At 45.8% G+C, this 24530-nt stretch overlaps 1 protein-coding gene across 1 annotated transcript in view; it reads right to left on the bottom strand.

The window, feature by feature from the left end:
- Positions 1-977, bottom strand: part of meox1 (mesenchyme homeobox 1) — a 6529-nt gene extending 5552 nt beyond the window's left edge. The window contains exon 1 of the mRNA XM_027006123.3: positions 73-977. Coding sequence (XP_026861924.1) covers positions 73-544 — 472 coding nt within the window. The 5' untranslated portion in view covers positions 545-977. The remainder of the gene's footprint in view (positions 1-72) is intronic.
- Positions 978-24530: the final 23553 nt, after the last annotated feature.

Below are 24530 nucleotides of genomic sequence, written 5' to 3'. Positions count from 1 at the left end.
AAGTGCAGATAAGCACTAGCCAGTCGGTCACAGACAGTGGGTTACACCCTCATAACATATCACAGCGCTCACCTGTGACTTCTCTTCTCCTCTTGCAACTCTTTTTCTCTGTGTCACCTGCAGCGATGCCCTGCGGAGAATATTCGCTCTCCAGTCCTGCTGTCACTGTCCCGGGCAGCCTGTCAGCCCCTGCAACGTCCACGTCCACCCCTCCACCCGGCCCCACCGCGGCCGCCTGACATGGCTCCTGGCCCCTGCTGCGTGGCTCACACGCAGGGAACTGCCAGTCTGTCCGCTGGTAGCCGCCGTGGGGCTCGGCGGGGTACAGCCTGTCCTCGCGTGGGTAGGCGTGTGGGGCCGTCAGCAGGCAGGTGCTGGGGAAGTCGGCGTAGGCCAGGAAGTCATGCTTCTGGTGCAGGGAGAAGGGGGCCTGCTGATAAGGCTGCAGGCCAGCCCCCGTGCCAGGGTGAGGGCTCCTGCCGCAGCCCCACAGGGCGCTGGGTGCGTGGGAACTCCGCATACAGCTGCTGGCCGGCTGATCCATGCTGAAGCACACGCAAGGTGCAGGGCACACGGGTTAGCACGCGGTCACCCACGTACGGTCTGAAAGTTGAGTCCTTCGGAGACGCGGCTGCTTGACGCTGGCGGGATGGGAAACATCCACTTCGGCGCGGAGCTTTATGCGTGCATCACGGAGCGCTCCCGTCAAAAATATCGCACGCTCGATCTCAAGGCTTTGCTCCCTGTAATTCTGTATCTCGCTCCTTCAACATGAAGTGTGAGGTCAGGCACCCTCCAGCAGTGGTATCACTACAGCTCTTTCCCTCTCTCTCTACTTCTCTACTCCCTCTCCGTCTAAAAATGGTCGTGTGTGATGGAGCTGTGGTCCACAATCTCACACCCTCTCATTCAGCCTTAAGGTTAGCCCACTCTATCCGCTCCCAGCTCGAAGGGCTGCTTTCACAGTTCTGAGGCATTCCTGTCAAGTGATCCCCCCCTCCCTTTTAAACGCTTAGGTGGGAAAGAGTGGCAAGTTTATGGAGTGTAATGTGAGCTAGCAGGGGAGGAGTCCTGCAGGCCACATGTTGGTACCCTCCAACCCAGCCCTGCCGCATCTACTATTAATCATGGGGAGAATTTTATATGCACATCTAATGGGATTTCCAGGCGCAGGCTTTTAAAGGAACATTGTCTGTAAAATATAAAGTGAACACCCACTTGGGAAAGAGGTCCAGCTTTTTCCTTTTTGTTCTTCTCTAAAAAGCCCATTTTCAATTTTGTACAATTTAGCTTGACGGGCACTGTGGGTGCGGAGGGGGGTGACCGTCAGTCCGTTCAGTCCGCACCTTACCTGAGCCTGACTCGTCACGACCGCTGGACTGAGCGTGGTAGCAGTGGAGGGCGCGAATGCTTTGCTTCACACTGCTGTATGTGGAACTGCATGGTGAATGTTGGCCTGCTACCACCACATACGTTTAAGGAAAGGAAATATACAAACAGAATGCCACTACTATTACTAGAACTGAATTATTAAAGTTATTTAAATAATTTATATGTATCTTTTAGCATACATCATGTTTCAATCTGTTATGTAATTTAATGAGATACAGAAATGCTTTACCATATTGCTTTAATTTGTTCATTCATTTCAAGGCTTTTATTTCTCGATTATTTGTTAATGCTATTTAAGTTAATATTTGAAAATCATTAGCTCTCCCAATCTTTACAGCATTTAAAATATTTACATAACCATTTTGTCACAGTGGAGAATTCAACTTAGCGAGTTGTTGTTCTTGACTCTTTATGATGCAACGTAACACATGACAGATGATTATATGTGAGTTTGTACATATTCATTGTAATCTTGGATATTCACACAATCTGTACATAATGTCATTTGTAATGTGGTCATGCTGTTATTTCTGTACATAGGCTGCATTATTCATTCATATTTTCTTTACTTATTTGAAAACTTATATCTTACTAACCCTCCAGTTTGGAAGTATCAAAGTTTTTTATGCAAATAGTTTGTTATGGTAGACCATAACATTTTTTGGGGGGGGTTGAATAGGCTTGTACTAGCCCATAATGCATATTTGCACATCATTGTTAATCATTGATAATCATACAGTCTGTACACAATTGGTCGTTTTTGTGAATGTGGTCGAATGGTTATTTCTGCAGTCTGGATCATTCAGTCCCGTTCTTTGACGTCTGGCCTCTTACTGTATCTATCAGCCCAAGTTTTTATACCGGCTGCTCGCTGTTGTGCTGTTGTGGGTCTTGTCTGTTACTTGAGTGCATTTGAGGTCTGAATCCATCTGAGGTCTTTGGGCTGTGTTGAAAGTGATGTAAAGCATATGTTTATATTAGTATTGGTAAATAACTGTGGTCTGTTCCTGCTTTGTCCTCTCACTGGCCTCACGGGGCAAAGCAGCCTTCTCCTCTCGTCCAGCAGGCCGGCCAATGGGAAGAGGCTGAGGTTGGCCAGAAACCCTTTCCCTTTACCCAGCGAATAGCTGAGCCATGAAGCATCCTCCTCTTTACTGGCAGTCTGGGCCCTGCCACAACCACAGGGGGCTGGGGTTACGCAGCATTTGTGGTTCGTGGAGGCCATCTGTGTAAGAGCTGTACATTTGTGCGTATATGTGCGCCTGTGTGTGTGTTTGTGTGTGTGTGTTTTGTTTGTCTTGGTGTGTGTTTTTTGCATGTGTACGTATGTGTGTGTTTATGTTAATGCAAGGATAGGGAATGTACATCGTGTGTGTGTGTGTGTGTGTGTGCGTGTGTGTGTGTGTGTCTTCTTTCCATGCACACACTTTCAAAGGGAAGGTAGGTTTGAGTCATAAGGTAGACACTGCTCCTCACTGAAACCTGTTGCTGTCACTCTGGCAGGTCGGTTTCGGGGCACTGAGGGTGTTTTGGTGTTTTTGTTTGATCCATCTTCATGACAGGAGGGAAGATGAAGTGGAGGGGAGACAGGCGCAGGCCCAGCCCAGGGTCACAGAGCTGCGGGAGCCCGGAGGAGCATGCAGCCCTGCCGGACCCCTGCTGCTGACCACTTCACTCACCACACCCGGGCCTGTAGCAGCACAGGCTCCTTACAACTACGCCAGGCCCTATACCCACACACCAGGCCCCATACCACCACACCAGGCCCCATACCCACACACCAGGCCCCATACCCACACACCAGGCCCCATACCACCACACCAGGCCCTATAGCCACACACCAGGCCCCATACAACCACACCGGGTCCTATACCCACACACCAGGCCCCATACCACCACACCAGGCCCCATACCCACACACCAGGCCCCATACCCACACACCAGGCCCTATAGCCACACACCAGGCCCCATACAACCACACCGGGTCCTATACCCACACACCAGGCCCCATACAACCACACCGGGTTCTATTCCACCACACCAGGCCCCATACCACCACACCAGGCCTCATACAACCACACCAGGCCCCATACCACCAAACCAGGCCCTGTACAAACACACCAGGCCCTATACCAGCAAACCAGGCCCTGTACAAACACACCAGGCCCTATAGCAGCACAATGGGCTCTATATTAATACACCAGGCCTTATACTCTCACACCAGGCTCACAGACCATATAGCACACATTCCCACTTGTGTGTATGCATGCACACACACACACACACACACACACACGTATATGAATAAGCATCCTGGAAAAGATTCAGAGTCAGAGTCCTGAACATTGGTAAGGACTAGTCTTAGTAGAAATTGTAACATTGTTTGTGGTTCAGCATTGAAAGTCTTTCTTGATATAGAATAAAGATTATCAATTGTCTACAAAATCAGTTCTTTTACAAGCCAGAAATTAAGACAAAATACTTTCCTGAAATAAATCTCCTGCAAGTGATAGAACATTATTGTAACTTGCTTCACATGCAATACAAAAACACTTCTTTTTCATTCTTTCCTGGGTTTAATATGTCTAAACTTTAGTGCTGCCAGTTGAATAGTGTTCAGTGGTTATCAGTGTGTTCATAGCATAAGTAGCACCACATGTTTGGTTGATATAAGATACTCAATCAAGCTCTCACTGACAAATGACAAGGTTCTGATAATGTTATGAAGGTTGCAATGTGAGACCTTTTTTTTATCATTACTCCCACGAAGAAGAAATACAAGTACTGGACACCAACTGAAGTTAAATTGCTTATCTGATGCTACCAATAGTATTCTAACACAAATGCATTGTCCACGTTTTTCTTGTCCAAGTTTATCAGGGCTTTCTAATTGCAAAACATGCTTGATAAGTATATGTGGTGTATACATGTTCTGTTTTTTAAAAAACAGTGATGATTAACACTATTGTCTTTTAGCTGGTTCTCCAGTGGATTATGCTATATATGACTGAAAACTTTTTAGTTCTAGGATGGTTTTAGTCTGTGAACAGCAGTCTGTTTTCTCTGATACTGAACAGTGTTGGCCAATCTGGCCCCCAAAATGTGCAGTACAGGACCGAGATACACTGATTTGGAAGGAGAGGAAACAACACAAGAGCATGCTGCCCTCTTGTGGTGCCAATCAAATACTTCTAGATTTACGAAAGCAGGTTATTACGAGTACAAAGAAAACAGACACCTGCTTGAACAACTTAATGCTTAGTCCCTGATTAGAAGTATTTTTGACACATTTCATTTTCTGTTTAAACCACAGCAAGACATCATTACAAACATCATTACAACAATGAATGAAATAAGGCGTCTTGAGTTAACATTGTCTTTATACATAGGTAGAGTTTCCTGGTTAGTGCGTGTCTCCATGCTTCAGGCTTATTTTGATCTGCATGCCTGAGGCAGGTCCCTTGTTCCTCTGCGGTGTTTACTGTGCTCAGGGGAGTCTCTCTCAGGCTCTACAGGGATGGGCAGGGGCGCCGGCGTTACACGTTCGTGGAACACCTTCCTGGCATGCTCCAAACAGCCCAGGGCTGGACTTCCTGCTAAGCAAGCGGCGCTTTGAACCTCGCTGGCTGTGCTGCTCTCCTGAGGCGTCCCAGAACCAGCCCTCAGCCTGCTAAACAACCCCACTGGGAACGGCGTCCGCAAACACTTCCTCTGACCATGCGAGCAGTCCGGTTTACACGAGACCCGTGCAGATGCACATGCACACACACACACACACACACACACACACACACACACACACACACGGTAGTACCTTATCTCTCTCTCCTGTAACACGTGAGCAATGCATGCGCCCAACGTTATAGCTCCACGGCTGATTTCGCAGCGCGGGTGCTCTTTCAGGCCAGAAGCACTGTTTGGTGAATCAGTAGATTTGGTTCGCTGCATCTTACATGGGTCGTAAATTGCCGCTGCTTTGTAAAGTGCATTATTCATGGTCGCGGCATTTCTCTGCACTTTCAGAGGAACATCTGCAGAGGGCGAAGGTCCTCTGGAGACCTGCTGGCCCTATCACTGAGCCCTGTCAGCTCAGACAGCAGTTTTTGCATCCTCCATTTCCCCCCCAGGTATGCTCAGGCCATCACGGATGACTGCTTAGTTTCCATTTCATCATTCCTTAGTTTCCTTTTCATTTCTTCAGCCCATGAGTATTAAAAGATTGGAGCAGGACAGTGCCAAGGCTTGGTTTGTCTTGGAAAGAAGCAAATTATCCTCTTTCTTGTCATCTCATTTTGCACAATTAAACCTCATGTGCTATTACACCATTGCGATCATTAGACTCCCTGATGCAACCTTAAATGTCTTATTCGAAACTGCACGTTTCCAAGGTGACAATTAATAATATCCTGTCATTATTATCGGTAGAGGGGGTTCATGGCCCTGCTCTATTGTTTTAGTGAAGCTCTGAAGGCTTTTATCTTCCTGTTTGGATTGGAGGATGGCAAGAGATCTGATCTACTGTGCATTTCGGATTTATCAGTACAGATCAGTAACTGAAGTCATCTCCTACATCTGCCTAGCCACATCTGCTCCAGGGTAACAGTAACATGGCCCAAATAGCTCAATAGCAGATATAAAAAAGAAGCCAGAAACCAATTATTCTTTTAATTATTCTTTTCACCCCATCAGGCATGAGTCTACCTAAAGAGACAAATCAGGTAGACCTAGTTATCTCTGTGCCATGTTGACAAGATTGGACTCACTTGTTCAGTATTAAAATATAAATATTCTTCAAAGTTTCATAATAAGAATTAGAAAAAGAAAAAAAAAGTGTAAGCAAAAGGAAGCAAAAGCACGCAGAGAACCACGAAGGTCTTCAGCAGCAGCACGGGCTGTGGAGGAAGAGCCCATTTCAGGAGCTGACGTGACTCACTTCTCAGAGAAGAGGGAAAAGTGAGGGCGGAAAGACATTCCAGACGTCGACAGTAAACTCGGCACAGCTCCGGTCCCTGGCCGCAGGAGCTTTGTGTACCTGCCCTGCTAAATCCATTATCCCTGCGCTCAGGCCCACACCGCCAGAGAATACTCGGAAGTGCTTCAATCAACCCGTGAGCCAAGCACCCCACTCTGCCGCGCTGCGCCAGGCTTTTCCGCGAAAGCGCCTCCGGTCAGATGATGCCGTGGGGTGGTGTTTGGGAATTCCGCGCTGTAAAAGTGCGGGAATTGGCTGTGAGTCGATGTGCGATTGTGAGTCCTATGATTTTCGGTCATCCATATAGTGTGGGATGCGTGGAAAGGGCCAAGCCTAGTGGAGCTCGACCCGGGATCGCCGCCTGGGCTGATGAAACAGGTCATACATTCAAGTTACTCTAGACTGAAGAGAACCAGAACCAGTGGCAAAACACATTCAACAGGCAGACTGGGGTGCCTTAAGAGAAACCATACAATTCATCCTGGAATATTCGCTGAGGGCTCCACAGCAGGGAAGCATGTACCATGTTGAGTTTCATGCGTAATGTTTCAGGGAGAAACCATCTTGCAGCATAGGTGATACTGAAGCCCAGCGTAACTGGAACTGCCTGAGCTTTAGCTTGTGTTTGGCACAACATACACAGGACTTTCATGTGCTATGCTAAATGAAGTGCAGCTGAGAATCTGGGCTTAACATTGTAGCATAGTGGGCCAGTTGTGAAACTTAGAAGTGAAAAATATGCTAATCTGAAGGCTACTAAAGGTCTGCTGAAGTCAAAACATCCAAAGCAGAACATACCACATAGCAAACTCTAGAGAGGGTATAAACTCTCCAAACAGATGCTCCAAATGTGTGTGTGTGTGTGTGTGTGTGTGTGTGTGTGTGTGTGTGTGTGTGTGTGTGTGTGTGTGTGTGTGTGTGTGTGTGTGCGTGTGTGTGCGTGTGTGTGTGTGTGTGTGTGTGTGCGGGTGTGTGCATGTGTGTTTGCAGGTGTGTGTGTGTGTGTGTGTGTGCGTGTGTGTGTGCGGGTGTGTGCATGTGTGTGTGCGGGTGTGTGTGTGTGTGTGTGTGTGTGTGTGTGTGTGTGTGTGTGGGTGTGTGTGTGTGTGCAATACTGCTAAACATTTCACTGCACCCTGCCTGCTCTTTCATACATATTCCGGTACACAAGTACTGCTGCCAAACCAAACTACATGTGAATGTGTCTGTGTGTGTGTGTATGTGTGTGTGTGTGTGTGTGTGTGTGTGTGTGTGTGTGTGTGTGTGTGTGTGTGTGTGTGTGTGTGTGTGTGTGTGTGTGTTGGGTGGAATGGAGTGGGGGTTCTTGGGCTCAAGCTGCAGCTAGCATAGAATAGTATAGTGCTCTATTCCATTGCATCATGTATTTAATTAGATATCCATCTTTTAAGTCAAAGCTAATGTACGTCTAGTTCCAGACACAAAGACTCACTCAGACACTCAGGTTTCACCAGAGCATTTGAATTTCATGCCACTGATTTAAAGAGCAGAACAAATGTACAATGTCAAACAGTTTCAAAGAACTTAATGAACCTGAAATGAGCTCTTTTGTGTTTCCTTAAGCCAGCAAATGTTTTGCGCCAAAACTTTAGGACATGTCGGTGATTTCATATTTGCTACTACATTATTCATTTTTTCTCGTTTATTTGATTGGGCCCTATGATCCATTTCTAAAGCGCCCTCGCTTGAATGTCCTTTAAACAAATGAACATGGCTCCATCTGGTGGACAGTGAAGAAAAATGAACTTGTATTTTTTGTTTAAGTAGGCCCTGCCTCCTCTTCACAGAACAGACACACTTTCGTGTTCTTCCTGTGTTCATGCCACCTGGATTTCTGGATTTAAGGTGCAGTCCTTAATCTTAACATCAACCGTTAATCCTAACATTGCCCGTAAATCCCTCCACATCAGTTACCTGGAGTGTAAAAGACATTTGACAGATTAATAATCTCAAGGTCAATGCACACAGCATTTCCACAGTAGCTTCACAGATAACAACAATGAAACCTCATTTACATTTAGGATTATTTTATATCCTTCTCTGTGTCTTTTAGTAAGGGATTTATCTATTTGACTATATACTTTTTAATAGAGGTGGCAGAAAAAACAATTCAGGGAAAACATTCCAATGGTCTCTATTGTATAAAGTAATGAAAGCAGGATTTGACCACATCAGTTATAGAATTTTGCTCATCTCTTAATGCTGGCAGTGTTCTGGTGGTTTTACATTCTTATATTCTAAGACTTGAGATATTGTGAGAACACACTGACACTTGAAACTTAAGAGCCTTGAAAATGAATGATTGTGGTTTGAAGTTATGTTTGGATATATTTTTATTGTATGCAGTGTTTTCACTGTCTCAGATTTGGCTTCGCAGTTCTGTCTTCAGGCTCTGAGACCAAACATGTTGCAGTGATGTGTGATTTATTACTATACAGACGTGACTTCCTATACATCGCCATGGCTGAGGAAGGGTGGAATCAAACAAAGTCATAAATGTGTGAAACACATGATGGATGGTGTGACATCTACCACACAGCTGTTGAACTAAAAGATGCACATGTGGGGTTGTTAAGCTACAGGGTAGTTTTCGATTACAGAAGAGTGTCTGAGTTTAGCCCATTGTCTGGTCTTTGTCAAGACATGTGAGTCTCGGGAGAGGTGTTCAGAGATGACCACCATGAAGAATGTGAGGAGATCTCCTTAGATCACAGAATAATTAAAGAGATGAACCAACAGATTAGGCAGGTGACCTTTTGTTGACGTGATTAGTGACTTGGTCGTGCTCACATGCACCGAACATGACCTTAGACCATGTGGTGGTTTTTAGAATAGCTTTAGAACTCTGCATATCACTTCACTGTGTGTGTGTGTGTGTGTGTGTGTGTGTGTGTGTGTGTGTGTGTGTTTTGCTAATCTGCTACATCATTACATATCATATGAAATGTGTTTAAGGTTCCTCTTGGGCTAACATTTATTCACTGTATAGTCAGGTTTATGGATTTACAGGTCTAAGATACAGCAACACAGCCCTCTGTATGCTCCCAGTTGTAGTGGCTGTGTTGAAACCTTGTTTTTAAACTTCCCCATGTCTGAGGGTGACCTAAATTACACCACCCAAGAACTGTTTTCACAAGAACATCTGTCTTCAATTTAAACACAACTGGCCAAAGTCATTTCTGTCATTATTCATAGACAATGAATGACCTACACTTTTTATTTGACCCCATAACATTACATCATATTTATTTATATTTCACTGAAACATACTATATTGAGAGGAATACTCGTTATGCAGCATTCACAGGACTCATGCTGAATCCAACTGTTCTCCTGTACAACGCCAGGATTCTGGCACCTGTTGGCCAGCGCAGAACTCATGTGGAGATTTGTCCCTGGTCACTAATATCTCACGAAGTAATAAAACCCCAGGTGTAGTACTGTGGCTTACCACTGGTGGATGCTCTATGACTTTATTTCACACACTCATTCTAGCAAAAAAAAAAAAAAAAAAAAACATTTTAGTTCAAGTGCACATGCAGTTCTGAATGTCTTTCACATGTCATTAACACTTCTTTAACCTGATGCTTGACAGAAATCCTTTCCACAGCAGTTCCATATCACACAGTGGACGCTGAGGCTAAACCAGGCTCATGCATGGTGCTTTTGGAAAAACCTGATTGCTTCTTCTGCCTCATACGACTTTGGTGTTGACATCCAGCATATTCTCTTGAACGAAAGCTAGAGAAAACATCAAGCACTTTAATATGCATTCTTTGAGAGCATCAGTGTGGCACCACATGTTATCTGCTAACAGAGACTGATTCAGCTGTGTGTCCCACGCAGGTCCACGCCGTCCTAGCTGAGGAGACGTGCATGCCGTTAGGCCATAGCCCGGTCCTGTTCGTGAACTGGCCTCTCCTGAGTATCGTTTCATGCATGGTTGGCCATCTTTTCCAGAGTGCTCGCGTTGTTTCAATGCCTCGGAGAGTCTTTCCGTCACACAGGAGTACAGTTTCAAACGTTCGCCTTGGTAAACACACACCCGTAAATCAGCTAGCAGCCAGTGCTAACGCATGGAAGACCAGTTACACAGGGCCCCATGGAGAGCACGTCAAGCTGTAAACGTGCATATGTGTATGTGTGTGTCTGTGTGTGTGTATGCTTGCACGTGTGTGTAATGAGAAACGATGCATGCAGCATTGGGAATAAAGCCAATGAGAATACGCATCAGTAAGACATTGTTTATGTTCTGTATATGCTAGTTGGTATGTTCACATGTGTGTTGTTGTGGGAAGGCACCAGTATCTGGCTCCCCGTATCTCTGCATGCTACTGTGGACTCAGTACCCCCTCCCCCCCGGTCACCCTGCACTCAGCCAAGCATGTCTAACAAGCGGGGGTCCAAGCTTCAGCCCCCGTATGAAAACAGGACGTCCTCGCAGTCTATCAACTGAATGACAGCTCCCGCATATGAACCACCCAGTACCCAAAACCCTAAACCCTAAACCCCACCATTCTGTTTTCTCGCTCCTTCACTCTCTCTCTCTCTTTATCTCTATGTATCTTTAACACGCCATCGTTCTCATCTGCCTTTCCCTTCCCAGTGCTTTACTCCTCCAGCCTGGCTTACATTTTCTCTCATCCATTTAGCCCTCATTCATCATAGCTTATTCACTGCTTTATTTACCATAGAAACAGGACCCACTTGTGTTATGCTCTGTTTCTTTCACTATGCCAACTTTATACAGATTCCCCAGCACTGTAAACACAGTGAATTTTTATATATGTTTTTAAGTGTGCCGTTTGTACCATGAAGGCGTACAGTCAATGGTCTGTTGGAGTGTGTGGGTGGGTGGGTGTGTGTCCATACACTCTTTGCTGCTCTCCCGGAAAGTAAACAGTCTGTGCCATAGGAATGTTATCCCTAAGCCGCTAATTTACCTTGATTACATTAATATTTTTCAACTGAAATTGCCCTTTTCCGCTCTTCCTATTGCTGTTGTTTGTTTTCTTCCCTCTCTCCTCTCCTCCTCCTGTCTTTCATTGCTTTCTCTATTAGGGCACAATTAGGGGCGATTAGCTGGCAGACGGATGCCCCGTAGTTCCGGTCTGGCTGTGAGCTTGGGTTCAGCGAGATGTGGGCAAGATACACTTGTGGTCTGCTCATAAGCACATAGGGTGAGAGAGAGAGAGAGAGAGAGAGAGAGAGAGAGAGAGAGAGAGAGAGAGAGAGAGAGAGAGAGAGAGAGAGAGAGAGAGAGAGAGAGCAAGTAAATGCCAGTTCCTCTCTGTTCGCCCCACTGACTTGTACTTTTACCTAAAATTCTTTTTTAGGGGTCATATATCAGGTTGAGATACATTTTCCTAAATTTACTACCTATATCCTCTTGTTTCTGACATGTTTCTGGCTCTTTCTGGTCACTCGGTGGGGGTTTTCTGTCCTCTGTCAGGTCCACTGGCTCTCTCTCTGTCTCTTGTCTCTCTCTCTCTCTCTGTAGTACTGACCTAATGTAAGCCATTTCCTCAGAGATCCTCCCACACGGCTTTGCGTTTTGAATATTTTTCCTGACCCACGATGAATCCCATAAACATTATTGCTATTTATGTGCAGCGAAACCTCCGCTCTGTGAAACTTTTACACAGGTGTTTGTCTGTTTCCTAAATGGGACTGAGCCGCTCGGCCCAGGCGAGTGACCCAACTCTCCGCGTCACCTCGATTGCATTACCATACAGACGCGTTTAAGTCTACCATTACCCAGCCACAGGTGGTTCTTCCATTCCAGCACTGTTTATGCTGTAATGTCATTTATCCGTTGATGATATGCACAGATATGGCATAGACGGTTCCATCTTTCGCAGAGAATGACCAGCACCAGCGAACACGGGACATTTAGCATGACGGCCTAGGACCAGGAACAAGCGGCGGCTCGGCGCTTCTCGCCCCCGGACGGCTTTGCTTTCTGCACCAGTGGCGGGAAGGTGTGCGCCGGCATAGAGCATCTGCGCTCATGGCTCTCTCCACTGAGCCGTTTGTGCTTGATGACCTGGGTCAGGCCGCGGCGCTCGTGAGAGAGAGGGAGCAGAGCTGAGTGCGGTGCGGCGGGTCTGAGGGATTAGGACTGCTCTGGCACAGGCACTCACAAAGAGGCAAACCGCCAACAGAAACTCCTCCCCCTAACCCGTCTTTCTGTCTCCCTCTGCCACTGTCTCTGCTTCTCTCTCCGCCAGTTCCCCCTCTCTCTCTCTCTCTCTCTCTCTCTCTCTCTCTCCTTACTTTTTACTCTCTCCGAGGAACACATTAAATACACACACACACACACACACAAAAACACACTCCTGCTATTTGCCTCTGTGCTAGACTGTTTGTACTTGGGTTTGTTGGGAGAAATGATTTATTAAATAAACAGCGTCTTATTCGCCTCAGAGGCTCAGCTAAATATTTGAAAACCCAGCATGACACCCCTCCTCTCTCCAGAGTGACTTTAATGACCATTCCAGACCAACAACACTCCTGGCAACAGTCGAAGGCTTTAGCTAACGCAATAGACGTCATTGGTCAAGCACCTATCAGTTACATGCTGCTTTGTATCATTCAGTGCTTCCTTCATTGGCAGTATCAGAATGTGCTTATGCATGTTACATTCACCAGCCACTTTGTTATAAACCCTTACCTTATACTTACAGATACCGCAGCTTTATTAGGTTCACCTAATCTTCCGATTGTATGTGTTATTGTAGGTGTTAACATGACCAAACTTCCAAAAATACCCAGCTTACAGCATCCAGACACTTACCAAGAGAAATTGAGCATGGTATGGCATTTGTGCTCTAATTTTACATTTGCAGCATACATTTTTAATGAAGAGGCTGGTGAGTGTCCTGACTAGTTTCTCCCAGGTCGGTTTCTCTTTGGTTTGGACGCTGTTTGTATACTGGCAGGTCCGAGGTCAGCAACGTGGCCACTGGAGCCCGCTCTGCTGCTCCTGGTCTGCGGGGCTGGCTCCTCCCCCAGATGTGCGTGTGCTCTGCGTGTGGAGGCGCATTCAGCAGACTCTGCAGGGAGTCGTCCTGATCCGCCAAATCGCACCGCTCCTATCTCATCCAGCTCCCTATCTTCACTGGCATAATTGCACACTTCCGATCATGCTGTTTACACAGAGAAAGGACTTTTTAATCTTGGACACTGCACGTTGTGTCCCACAGACTTCCAGATGCTCATCATCAGGGCGCATCACCTGACTGATTGACACAGAGTGAGGTGTCCACCTAGCACTGAGGTCCTCATGGACGTGTGGCTTTTAAGAGGCTGTAGATGGAGTGGCTGTTTACTCAGAGAGACTGAGCCACACACCCTGAAAACAAACATTTCTCTGTTTGATGTCTCAGAATCCTGATTATGATTTTAAAAGGTTTGTTTTTGCAAAAAGCAATTGTAGCTCTGAAATGTCTCTCAGAATTTATTGGTGATGGGCTCTGGGGCCTCTTTGTGTTAATTTCCATTGTGTATACTGACAAGTCTCTGAAAAGTCCATGAAGAATAAATGATCCTTGGACCTGTCTGGTCTTCATAGTTCCTGTCCAAGCCCCTGTTTATTTTTCTTCCATTTAAAACAATAAAGAAATACATGGCCCCAATACTGCAGGCTGCGTGTAAGAATAATGACTCGGCTACACTGTATGGAGTAGTTAACCAGTGCTTCACTACCTTAAAGAGATGAAGAAGAAGTCCATATTGCGTTAGGCTGCCACACACTCCACACACTCAATGCATTGGCTGCTCCTAAAAACAACATGACCTCCAACCTGCCCCTGTGTCTGCTGAGGTTTCTGGGTTAACCACTTACAAAACAGCCACAAAAAAGTTAAGCCTACCTCCAAACATGACTCTATAATTATAATATAATACAGGGGTGCTAAAAAGAGTAATGTTTGTGGTAAGATGATGGCCAAAAACAAAACGGTAAAAAAAAACAAAAACACGTGAGTTGCACTATGAGTCGAGCTATGAGTGTTTATTTATTTATTTATTTATTTATTTTATTTGTTGCAATAATTTGACTTTTTAGAATGATTTTTGCAAAATATTTGCAAAATGTACTGATAACTGTCTCCTGGTTTCTTATGGGCCAAAGCAATTGTCCATTAGGCCCACCTCTATCACATTCATCATACCACAAATATCACCTAGAGCTAATAACCTCTATCACATTCATCATACCACAAATATCACCTAGAGCTAATCACCTCTATCATGTTCATCACACCACCAATATCACCTAGAGCTAATCACCTCTATCATGTTCATCACACCACCAATATCACCTAGAGCTAATCACCTCTATCACATTCATCATACCACAAATATCACCTAGAGCTAATAACCTCTATCATGTTCATCACACCACCAATATCACCTAGAGCTAATCACCTCTATCACACTCATTATACCACCAATATCACCTAGAGCTAATAACCTCTATCATGTTCATCACACCACCAATATCACCTAGAGCTAATCACCTCTATCACACTCATTATACCACCAATATCACCTAGAGCTAATCACCTCTATCATGTTCATCATACCACAAATATCACCTAGAGCTAATAACCTCTATCATGTTCATCACACCACCAATATCACCTAGAGCTAATCACCTCTATCATGTTCATCATACCACCAATATCACCTAGAGCTAATAACCTCTATCATGTTCATCACACCACCAATATCACCTAGAGCTAATAACCTCTATCACACTCATTATACCACCAATATCACCTAGAGCTTATCACCTCTATCACACTCATTATACCACCAATATCACCTAGAGCTAATCACCTCTATCATGTTCATCATACCACAAATATCACCTAGAGCTAATAACCTCTATCATGTTCATCACACCACCAATATCACCTAGAGCTTATCACCTCTATCACACTCATTATACCACCAATATCACCTAGAGCTTATCACCTCTATCACACTCATTATACCACCAATATCACCTAGAGCTAATAACCTCTATCATGTTCATCACACCACCAATATCACCTAGAGCTAATAACCTCTATCATGTTCATCACACCACCAATATCACCTAGAGCTAATCACCTCTATCACACTCATTATACCACCAATATCACCTAGAGCTAATCACCTCTATCACACTCATTATACCACCAATATCACCTAGAGCTAATCACCTCTATCACACTCATTATACCACCAATATCACCTAGAGCTAATCACCTCTATCACACTCATTATACCACCAATATCACCTAGAGCTAATCACCTCTATCATGTTCATCATACCACAAATATCACCTAGAGCTAATAACCTCTATCATGTTCATCACACCACCAATATCACCTAGAGCTAATCACCTCTATCACACTCATTATACCACCAATATCACCTAGAGCTTATCACCTCTATCATGTTCATCATACCACCAATATCACCTAGAGCTATAGACCTCTATCACCTATATCGCTTAGAGCTTATCACTTATATCAACTATATCTTATCACCTCTATCATCTATAGTTTATCACCTATATGGCTTAGATCTTATATAAACTATAGCTTATCAACTATATCACCTATAGCTAACCAAATGTAGCTTAACAACAACTATATCAACTATAGCTTATCACATATGCCTGGAACTGTTTTTGATTTTAGAAAAAATATCTCACTTTTGAGGAACTTTCCCAAAGAAACTGGGTCTGGAGTTTATAAATAGTAAATTCTATTTTAAATTTCAATAAATTAGTTATCTAGGTCAATTACAGATAGTTAGCTACTGATGTTGCTATCAGCAAATGTTTCTAAATACTGTGAGTTTGAAGAAAGTACAATGGCTGCACACCAGTTATCCAACATGATTTGATATTCTTGCATATTAAACCGCTTGAATGAGACAAAATGTTGAGTGTGATATAATGTAGGTAATGAGAAAAAATGGCAGTATGTTTACATCCTACAACAAAAAACATAAACATTATAAAAAGCATGACACTAACACAAATAAAAACAACTTGGGCATAAGTGCTCCCAGTAATCTAAACACAAAATAAAACTTTATATACTTTACTGCTAATGGTGACAATCAAAGCTTTATGTCACAGTATTTTAGTTGCTAAATAAGAATAAACATAAACATAAACTATTGTAAAACCTTGGTTATATGTTGATGTTTTCAATTTTTCTCTTGGACTCTTCTTTTAATTCTTTGATAAAATAAACCTGGTTGGGGAGTTTCTATGTTTACCCTTATACTAGGCAGTGACAGACAACAAGAACAAGTACTTCAAAGCTTGTGCTCAGAATTGTTGCATAAAATTGTTCCAGTGAGTGCGAGAGAGAGAGAGAGAGAGAGGGAGGGACCACGCCTTGCAGTGCACGCCTGCGATGATGCTAATGAGGCCAGGTCCGGACCGTCTTGGCTCCAGTGTTCAGACAGGGTTAAACGGGAGTGTGATCAGAGCCAGCTGGAGCTCTGGCTTCTATAAAGCGGGAGCGAGTTCTACCTCGTTGAGAGGAAGAGGAGAGGAGTAAGAAGAAGGCGAGCTCGGCTTGAGATGCAAAGCTGGCCACTGCAGTGGAACAGCTGAGCTCACCGCTTCTGCAGAGTGTGACTAGTCAAACTGAATCTGCCTCCCCGTAATCAGAAAGAGGGAAAGAGAGAAGTGTAATGTGCTATCCATCCCGCTGTCTGCCATTCTAAATGAAAGGCGAAGTGATGTGTGAGCTAGCGCCATGGTTTCGAAATTGCGCCCCAAAACAAATAAACAACGCGCTTGGGTGATGAGTGTACATCTATGTGGACAGCGCTTGTGGGTATAAGGCATGCGCATGCACGAGTGCGCGCCCGCACACGCGCAGGCGAGAGTGAGCGAGGCTGGGTCCAAGAGCTACTAAAGAATCTCACAACTTATTGTGTCATCTTGATCCTTGATGGATTTCCCCGTGTGAACCTGAGAAGGTGTAGGGGAGAGAGAGACAGATTGAGTGTAAAATGTAAGGATGTCTTCGGTGATTCCAAATGCATGCACCGCTTAAGTGAAACCTGCTCACCAAATATCTATCACACTACCTCATGTTTCGTAAGCTGTGGTTTGGTGCAGGAACAGCTGAGCTCGACAGGCACTTGTGATCAAAGATGCTGCATCTCCCTGTTACACTCAGGACAGTGGTCACTTGAGGACATTAATTTTAAAACAAGTTTGAAACCTGGAAAATAAAATTATAAAAGTCCTTAGCCTTTTATTTGTGAAGTTTTTTAATTAATGCCATAATGTTAAACTGTGTGGTCACTTGTCACCATGATGACACCACAGGATATGTTTACATAGTATCAGAGAAAATGTAAATTTGGTCTTCTATGTATTCATATATTCATAATTTTTTTATTTTTGTTGGGGTGGTGACCACAGATCTTACATTTCCCACAGATTTGTCATTGTGGGTCTCATTTCAAAAGCTGATTCCAGGCCTTGCCTCATCTCACATGGTTTCAATCGGCCGGTCCTGGAGACCTTTGGGGCTGAGGCCTGCCGAGCAGTGCTGAGCAGAGGGCCACTGGGGTGCCGACCTGCTCTGGGTGCAGGGGGGTGGGGCAGCCCCAACCATAGACCCACACCTGGAGAGAGCTCCGGAAAAACGATTTAGCAGCAGGGGTGGGGGTAAGCAGACAAGGGGCAGCGAACGAGAAAAAGAGAGGGGAGAACAGGCAGGGGGAAGTGAGAGAAAGAGAGTGAGAGAGAGAGATAGTGAGTGGCAGAGAAAGACAGTATGAGAGAGAAAGAGTGCGAGAAAGCGTGAGAAAGTGAGGGAATGTAAGAGATAGTGAGTGAGGGAGAGAGAGAGAGAGAAAGAGTGAGAGGGAGAGAGGGAGACAGAGCCAGTGGGAAGGGAGGAAGGAGGGAGGAGGGTGCGGAGGCTTGCTAACGAGGTCTAACATATGACTGCCCCCGGCTCCATCAACACTCCCTCTCACACTATTCAACTTTGTTTTCATTAACTCCTGAGAGATGACACATGCTGAATGAGGAAAGGCTGCTCTCCTTTTCTTCCTGTCTTGCTCTCTCGCGCAGGCACCATGGGAGGCTCAGAGCACCCAGTCACTCCCCACTCATCCCGCGAGAGCCGCTCCTGTGTTTCAGGTCGTGTGCCGACGCAACACTCCCTGATGAGCCCTTCGGCGCTCCACAGCTCAAGCCACACCGCCTCTGCCTGGTCTCTTCCTGTGCCATCCCCCCAGCCAGCGGGCAGAGAGAGGGCAAAGAGGGATTTGTCAATACTGACAACCAATGGGGGTGTGGACCCCACCATGGGAGCCTGTCTGTTCCCACGCTTTCACGGATCGCTCTGCTGCAGGTATCCCTGTGGCTCCGGAGCTAAGCCACCAGCGGGCGGTGTGTGTGCAGCTCTAGTCCCGCTCAGCTGGAGAGGGTCTCCTCGGGTCAGAGGCTTCCGAATGCGGGAAGATGCAGCTCCTCAGCAAAACACGCTGTGCTGATAGGGGCCCAACGACAAGGCCTGTCAGCACAGCCGGAGCTTGGCACTAACACATCCCAGGAGCTCCTCCAAAACACAGCCCACAAGCTAGGATGTGCAGTTGCTGTGCTTCATATTTATTCTCGCTCTCCGAAACAGACAAGTCGGTCATATAGGAATAAGGTCCAAACGCACTCCGAGCCAAAACAAAAGAGTGTAAATGTGTACGTTCGCCCAGTGTGTCTGAACTTCGGCGCGTGACGGCTGTCGCCCAGCTGTTGTGGCGTGCTCCATGGCGTGTGGTGTTTACATTTCCTGCCGATAGCCGTCTGTGCAGACTCCCATGCGACTAGCGCTAATCGTTTTTCATAATTGTGCGAAATGTATTTGAAACGCGCATATGAGCATGGAGAAATTTCAAAGGGATTTATCACTTGCAGAGGGGTGACTCCACCCCCCCCCGGCCAGCGGCCAGAAACGGGTCGCTATGGGAACCAGTGAGGCGAGGCAAGCAAGGCAGGCAAGATAGGCGAGGTATGCCAGTGACAGGTACGCAATGAGCAGAGGATGGTGTGCTAGTGCTGCTTCGCACTGAGTACCAGCAGCCAAGCATTAGGCTGAACGTCCCGTTCTGGGCAGATAAGATCTACAGCCGAGCTGCGTTCTATAACAAACAGGAGCCGTGATAAATGACGGCCTGTTTACCACGCACCGCAGACATAAACAGCGGCCCGCATGGCTGTGCTGCACTCATTTAGATATACCACCGCTATTATTCCAATTAAGGTTCAGTGCCTGTGAATCCGCGGAGAGTTTCCCAGCCTGCCTGAGCGGTGGCGAAGGGAACGCACCGAGGAAACGTTGGACCCCACAAGCCTGCGCTCAAGCACTGCCTCTCAGAACCAGGAGAACCAGGCGCCATGTGAGTCTGGTTCACATTTGGCTCATTCCGTCTTTCTTTCCTCCTGGCCAAGAGTTCATACGCATTGTGTCATTGACCAGTCAGTTAATCAAATGAGCCATGCAGTTTTGATTAGGAAATAACAAGCAGCAGAAATGCAAAATGGAACAATGAGAAGCGACACCTCCGCGTAGGCCAGAGAAAAGTGCCGCTGAGCTGTGAAGGAATCATCACTGCGTCGTGGAGAAAAGTTCAATGTGACCTCCAAGGCCGTCCAGTGGGATTTCTCAAACTGCACAGTTCTGCCTTTTCAGATCTGCTGTGCCACATTGCCCCCCAACAAATCTTTATTAGTGTCCACTGTGGTGTCATAAACATTAAACATGTCCATTGTGGTGTCCTGTATCCCTCCAGTTCAGTGAGAGTCAGCATGGAGTGAGTGTGTAGCAGAGTGTAGTCGTAGACAGACCCAGGACTGTATGCATGCACAGAGACTTCAGTCTGGATGGAGCCAGCCCCAAATTACACTAATGCCTCCCATTTAGCATCTAAGACAAAGACTTCAGACTGACTAATTGCACGAGCCTTCTCTCTGACTTCAACAAATGGCCCAAGCACACAGCAAGAAGACGAGGACAAATAAGCCATGTTCGCACTACAGCCTATCAGCCAGATGAGAAGCCACTGAGATGTTATGTATCCGGAGGGAAGAGATATGCTGGGTGCAAGGCTGGGGTATAATCGCGTTTGACAGGAGGGTGAGAGTCTCTTGCTACTTTGCATCTTTAAGCAACTTGTTAAGTTGCTTAAGTAACCATGTTAAGTAACCATGATATAGTTTCATGTGACATACATGTTTTAGGGTGGGATGTTCTTTCAAAAAACATGGACCCCCATAAAGACAGCAACTTCGGTTTTCCTGAATCCACAAACTCCTCTATTAAACCCTCTCTGGACTTCTACTCTCCTCGATTCCCAGAGACATGGATTGTCCCTCATTAGACTTGGAATATTTGAGGGGAAAAAAGTCCTTTGTTTCAAACTCCTTTTCTGTTATGGTTTACAGATGTGACAGTGCCTAGCACTGTGTCCAACTCACTCCCTGTGCTCTTAAAGTGGAGTGTTTCATCTGTGGAGTCACACAGTAAGCTTTATAGGTCTGGACTGAGGAGGGGGGAGCAGAAAGGACTGGGGTCGCGGTGCTTATTTCAGGATTGGATAAACATCCGATGTACTTTGGATTCCTTTGCCTTGTTGGAATCAGGTGCTTCCAGTGTTGTCATGGTGAATCAACAGATCACCTCCGCCTGCTGAATTCCACCACAAGGAAGTAACGGTTACTGTTTTTCCCTCATCTTTGACATATAGACGCGGGAAAGTTTGGCTTGTACGTGGATTGCATTCCAAAGTTTTTTTTTTCTCCGAGCATTAACGTGGCGCGCCGACACGGCCTACCGCGGAAGTGGGCCGCTGATGAAGCTGTGTGGTGTCAGGCCGCTGGCTAAGCCCCTCTCCCCTCCGGAGCTGCCTGTGTGACTAGAGAGGGTGCCTGATGGATGCAGGGCTTGGCCCCTGCTCCCAGGACCTTGGCCAGCCATCGGAAGACCACACTGATGTAAAAAGCAAAGAGCAGTCACATCTGCACAACCCCTCTCCCTCTCTCGCTCTCTCTCTCTATCTCTCTCTCCTCTCTCCCTCTCTTACAATTTCATTATAAACAGCTTTGATTTGCTGCAGAGTATTTAGGCATAGCCCCAAGCCAAGCAGAGGCCTTGGGACTGAAACCAATATTGGAGCACTACGTAAGACCGATTGCACAACAGACATTAAGCCTGGCCATGCAGCCTCCCTAGAGAAAGTGTGATTGATGAGCTCCTGTGCGTGTGCCTCTGTGTCCGTCCGTTCCTCTGTGTGTGCGTCCATGTCTGTCCGTTCCTGTGTGTGCTTGTGCTTGTACACATTCGTCTGTCCTTGCGTGTATGTGCCTTTTTCTGCTCTCTCCCTTGTGGGTACATAGAGCACGCGTGCTCCCAGATGCACTTTCAGGGTAAGCGCCCTGGCTAGGAGCCTAGCTGGCCCATTTCATGATATGCATCTGTAGGCTGGTGTTTGGCCTCCAAACAATTATCGGCGTTCTGTAAATAGCAAGCCAGTGAGTCAGGGTGAGGAAACAACCCTGCCACAATCAGAGCCATCGCTGCCTTTGCTAATGGTTTCCTAAAACAGCCCAGATCGGCTTCCCTGTGATGCACTGGCCTTTCCGTTCGAAGATATGAGTTAAGGGCCTCAGATATGATGAAGCACAAGGAGCCGAAGAACTTTCATTGGCTGTTAATAAGATCCATTTTGCGACTGGCCAGGATGCGATCGAGGGACTCGTTGTGGGATGATAGAGTGTACCACGTAAGGCTCCTTTGTGACAGCCCTGAGCGTTAACATTTGTCTCCTGTTTGCTGGTTATGTCATACGTCCCCAGTGAGTGTGGAACCGACTGCGCTGGAATTAGACTGCAATCAAAGCGCTTTCATATGTCCCTTCTGTACAACTCCCACTTCGCTTATTCTTTTAAAGATAATCCCATTTTTTAAAGCCTCCGTTGTTAAGTCAATATAGGCAACACTGATTCGGCAATCAACACATCCACTGGTATTCTACTTTGTAAGTGAGACTAATACTGAGATTACGTTAGCCCTGTTATCCTTTGGATCAACTGAACATGCAGCGCATATTAACCTTTGGAAAGAGCCGCTGGTGGGGTTTCAGAGTTGGCCGAAATGCCTTTATAACACCATTTGCGAACTGATGTGTAAATGAGCTCTGCTGGTCAGTGTCACAGTTGCTGAGGGAAGTGGGGGTCTGCTCCATGCTGGTCTGGGATGTTAGTCCCTCTGCCAGCCCTGGCACCTGTGTTGGAAAATGTCTGTGTGTTAGTGCATACTCCATGAATTACTTCTGACGCATTTGTTTATACACACACTCAAATAATGAGAATACTAAATATTTGGCACAAAATAATAAGAATTCATGTTCTATCTGAACAAAAATGACCAATTATATGAAAATGAAAAAAAAAAAAGCAAACAGTTGCTTGGGAGGCAAATAATGAGCTCACAACCCCTTTTTTTGCAAACATGAGACCTTTCACAGACAATGTCATGCATTCCAGGGTTGGCCTTCGAATGCCAAATGAGCAATAAAGTCCAGAGGCACACATAGCCACACTGGCCCTGGCAGGATAGAACGTTTCAAGCCAGTTCCTCAATTTTGACAGCACTGAAAAGTGCCCTAACTGTGGAGCTGTGGTGTAGGAGACAGACACATGCAAGACTTTTAGCATCATCAGCACAACGTGCAGTCCTCCATTTATATGGAGCAATATGTTTCTCTATAGCTTCCAGAAATGTTGGCTGAGCTCGGCTGATCATGTCTGCTTGTACATGTTTCCCTTTGCTTTCAGCTACCCTTCCCTGACAAATGAGGCTGTTGGATTCCTGTGAGATGTCACCCCTTGTATATAGAACACTGTGTAAACATCACACGCATGCAGAGCCCCGCCTAGTGCAAACAGCCCGCTTGCACTTCGTGACTTAGCGCGTCAAGATCAAGTTTGTCCCAGTCACCCGATGGCCTTCCTGTTTATTCATCCTCATCCCTCACACCCAGAAGATACTGGGTAGATGCTGGCACATGATTCGCAGAGCACGTGCGTGTGTGGGCGAGAGACAGCCTGGGAGTTAAAAAAAAAAAAAACATTCTTGAATTTGAATCGTTGAGGTTTGGCTGTTTGGCTGTATGATCAGTCTGTGTGCCTGAGCTGACAGCTTAGTAGAATGGCTATTCTCATATGGTGGGAAGGCTGCCATAGATCTATAGTGAATCATACCGTCAAACACTCAAAAGGAAAATCTACAAATAAATACGTTCTCACTGGGCACAAGTACGTTTTGTTTGCTTTCTCAACCTTGTGTAATGGAACTGCAGAACTGAAGTGATTACAGCTTGTTCCATGAACATTTGTTTGGTCATTGCGATTCTCTCCCACTTCTCTCGGTTGCACTGGGTGCGTTGGGAACGTTGCCTCTTTTCTCACTCTCCATCCCCAGCTGAGGACAAGCCAGGAGGCGGGGCTCCATCACCGATGCTCCCTGCCCATTCCCAGACCCGGTCCACGGTGCCTCCATCTCCAAACTGGTTCACCGAGCATGTATACGTCCTCTCATTGGCCTGCTGCCAAATTTATAATTCTACATATACATTTATATTGTTTTTAATATGCATTGCCTAAATAAATGCTCTGAAATATATGTATTTTTCTTTACTTAATTGCTTATGTATTTCTCCAAATTTTGTATATAAGAAATCAATAAACAGAGTAACATACAGAACCATGTGTTTCAGTTCATGAACATAATCAGTCACAGGTTCCATTTATGGCTGTTAAAAGCAAGGAAAAAAATAGAAAAGTATTCCTTGCAGTGTTGTCAAGTTTTGATCCTTTTATTTCCATGGATCTCTGGCTGTCCTTCTCGCTTGGCTCACGCCACATTACTGTAAGTCTTTTTTTTTTCGCCAACTCGTTCCCCCAGGTTAAAGTTTGAAGTGATAAAGGCCGTGTAATTTGTGCCTGTGCTCTCCCCAGAGCTGAAGCCTGTATTGGAGGGCCAGGGTGAGGACATGCTTTAGAAGGCCAGGCTTATGAATAATGCTACCTGGGGCCTCTGCTCGTCGCTGCGC

Source organism: Electrophorus electricus, chromosome 15 (assembly GCF_041902795.1).
Source record: "Electrophorus electricus isolate QZ-2024a chromosome 15, ASM4190279v1, whole genome shotgun sequence".
Taxonomy (NCBI): domain Eukaryota; kingdom Metazoa; phylum Chordata; class Actinopteri; order Gymnotiformes; family Gymnotidae; genus Electrophorus; species Electrophorus electricus.
Note: the sequence above shows the minus strand (reverse complement) of the source record. Positions and strands in the feature narration are given on the sequence as shown.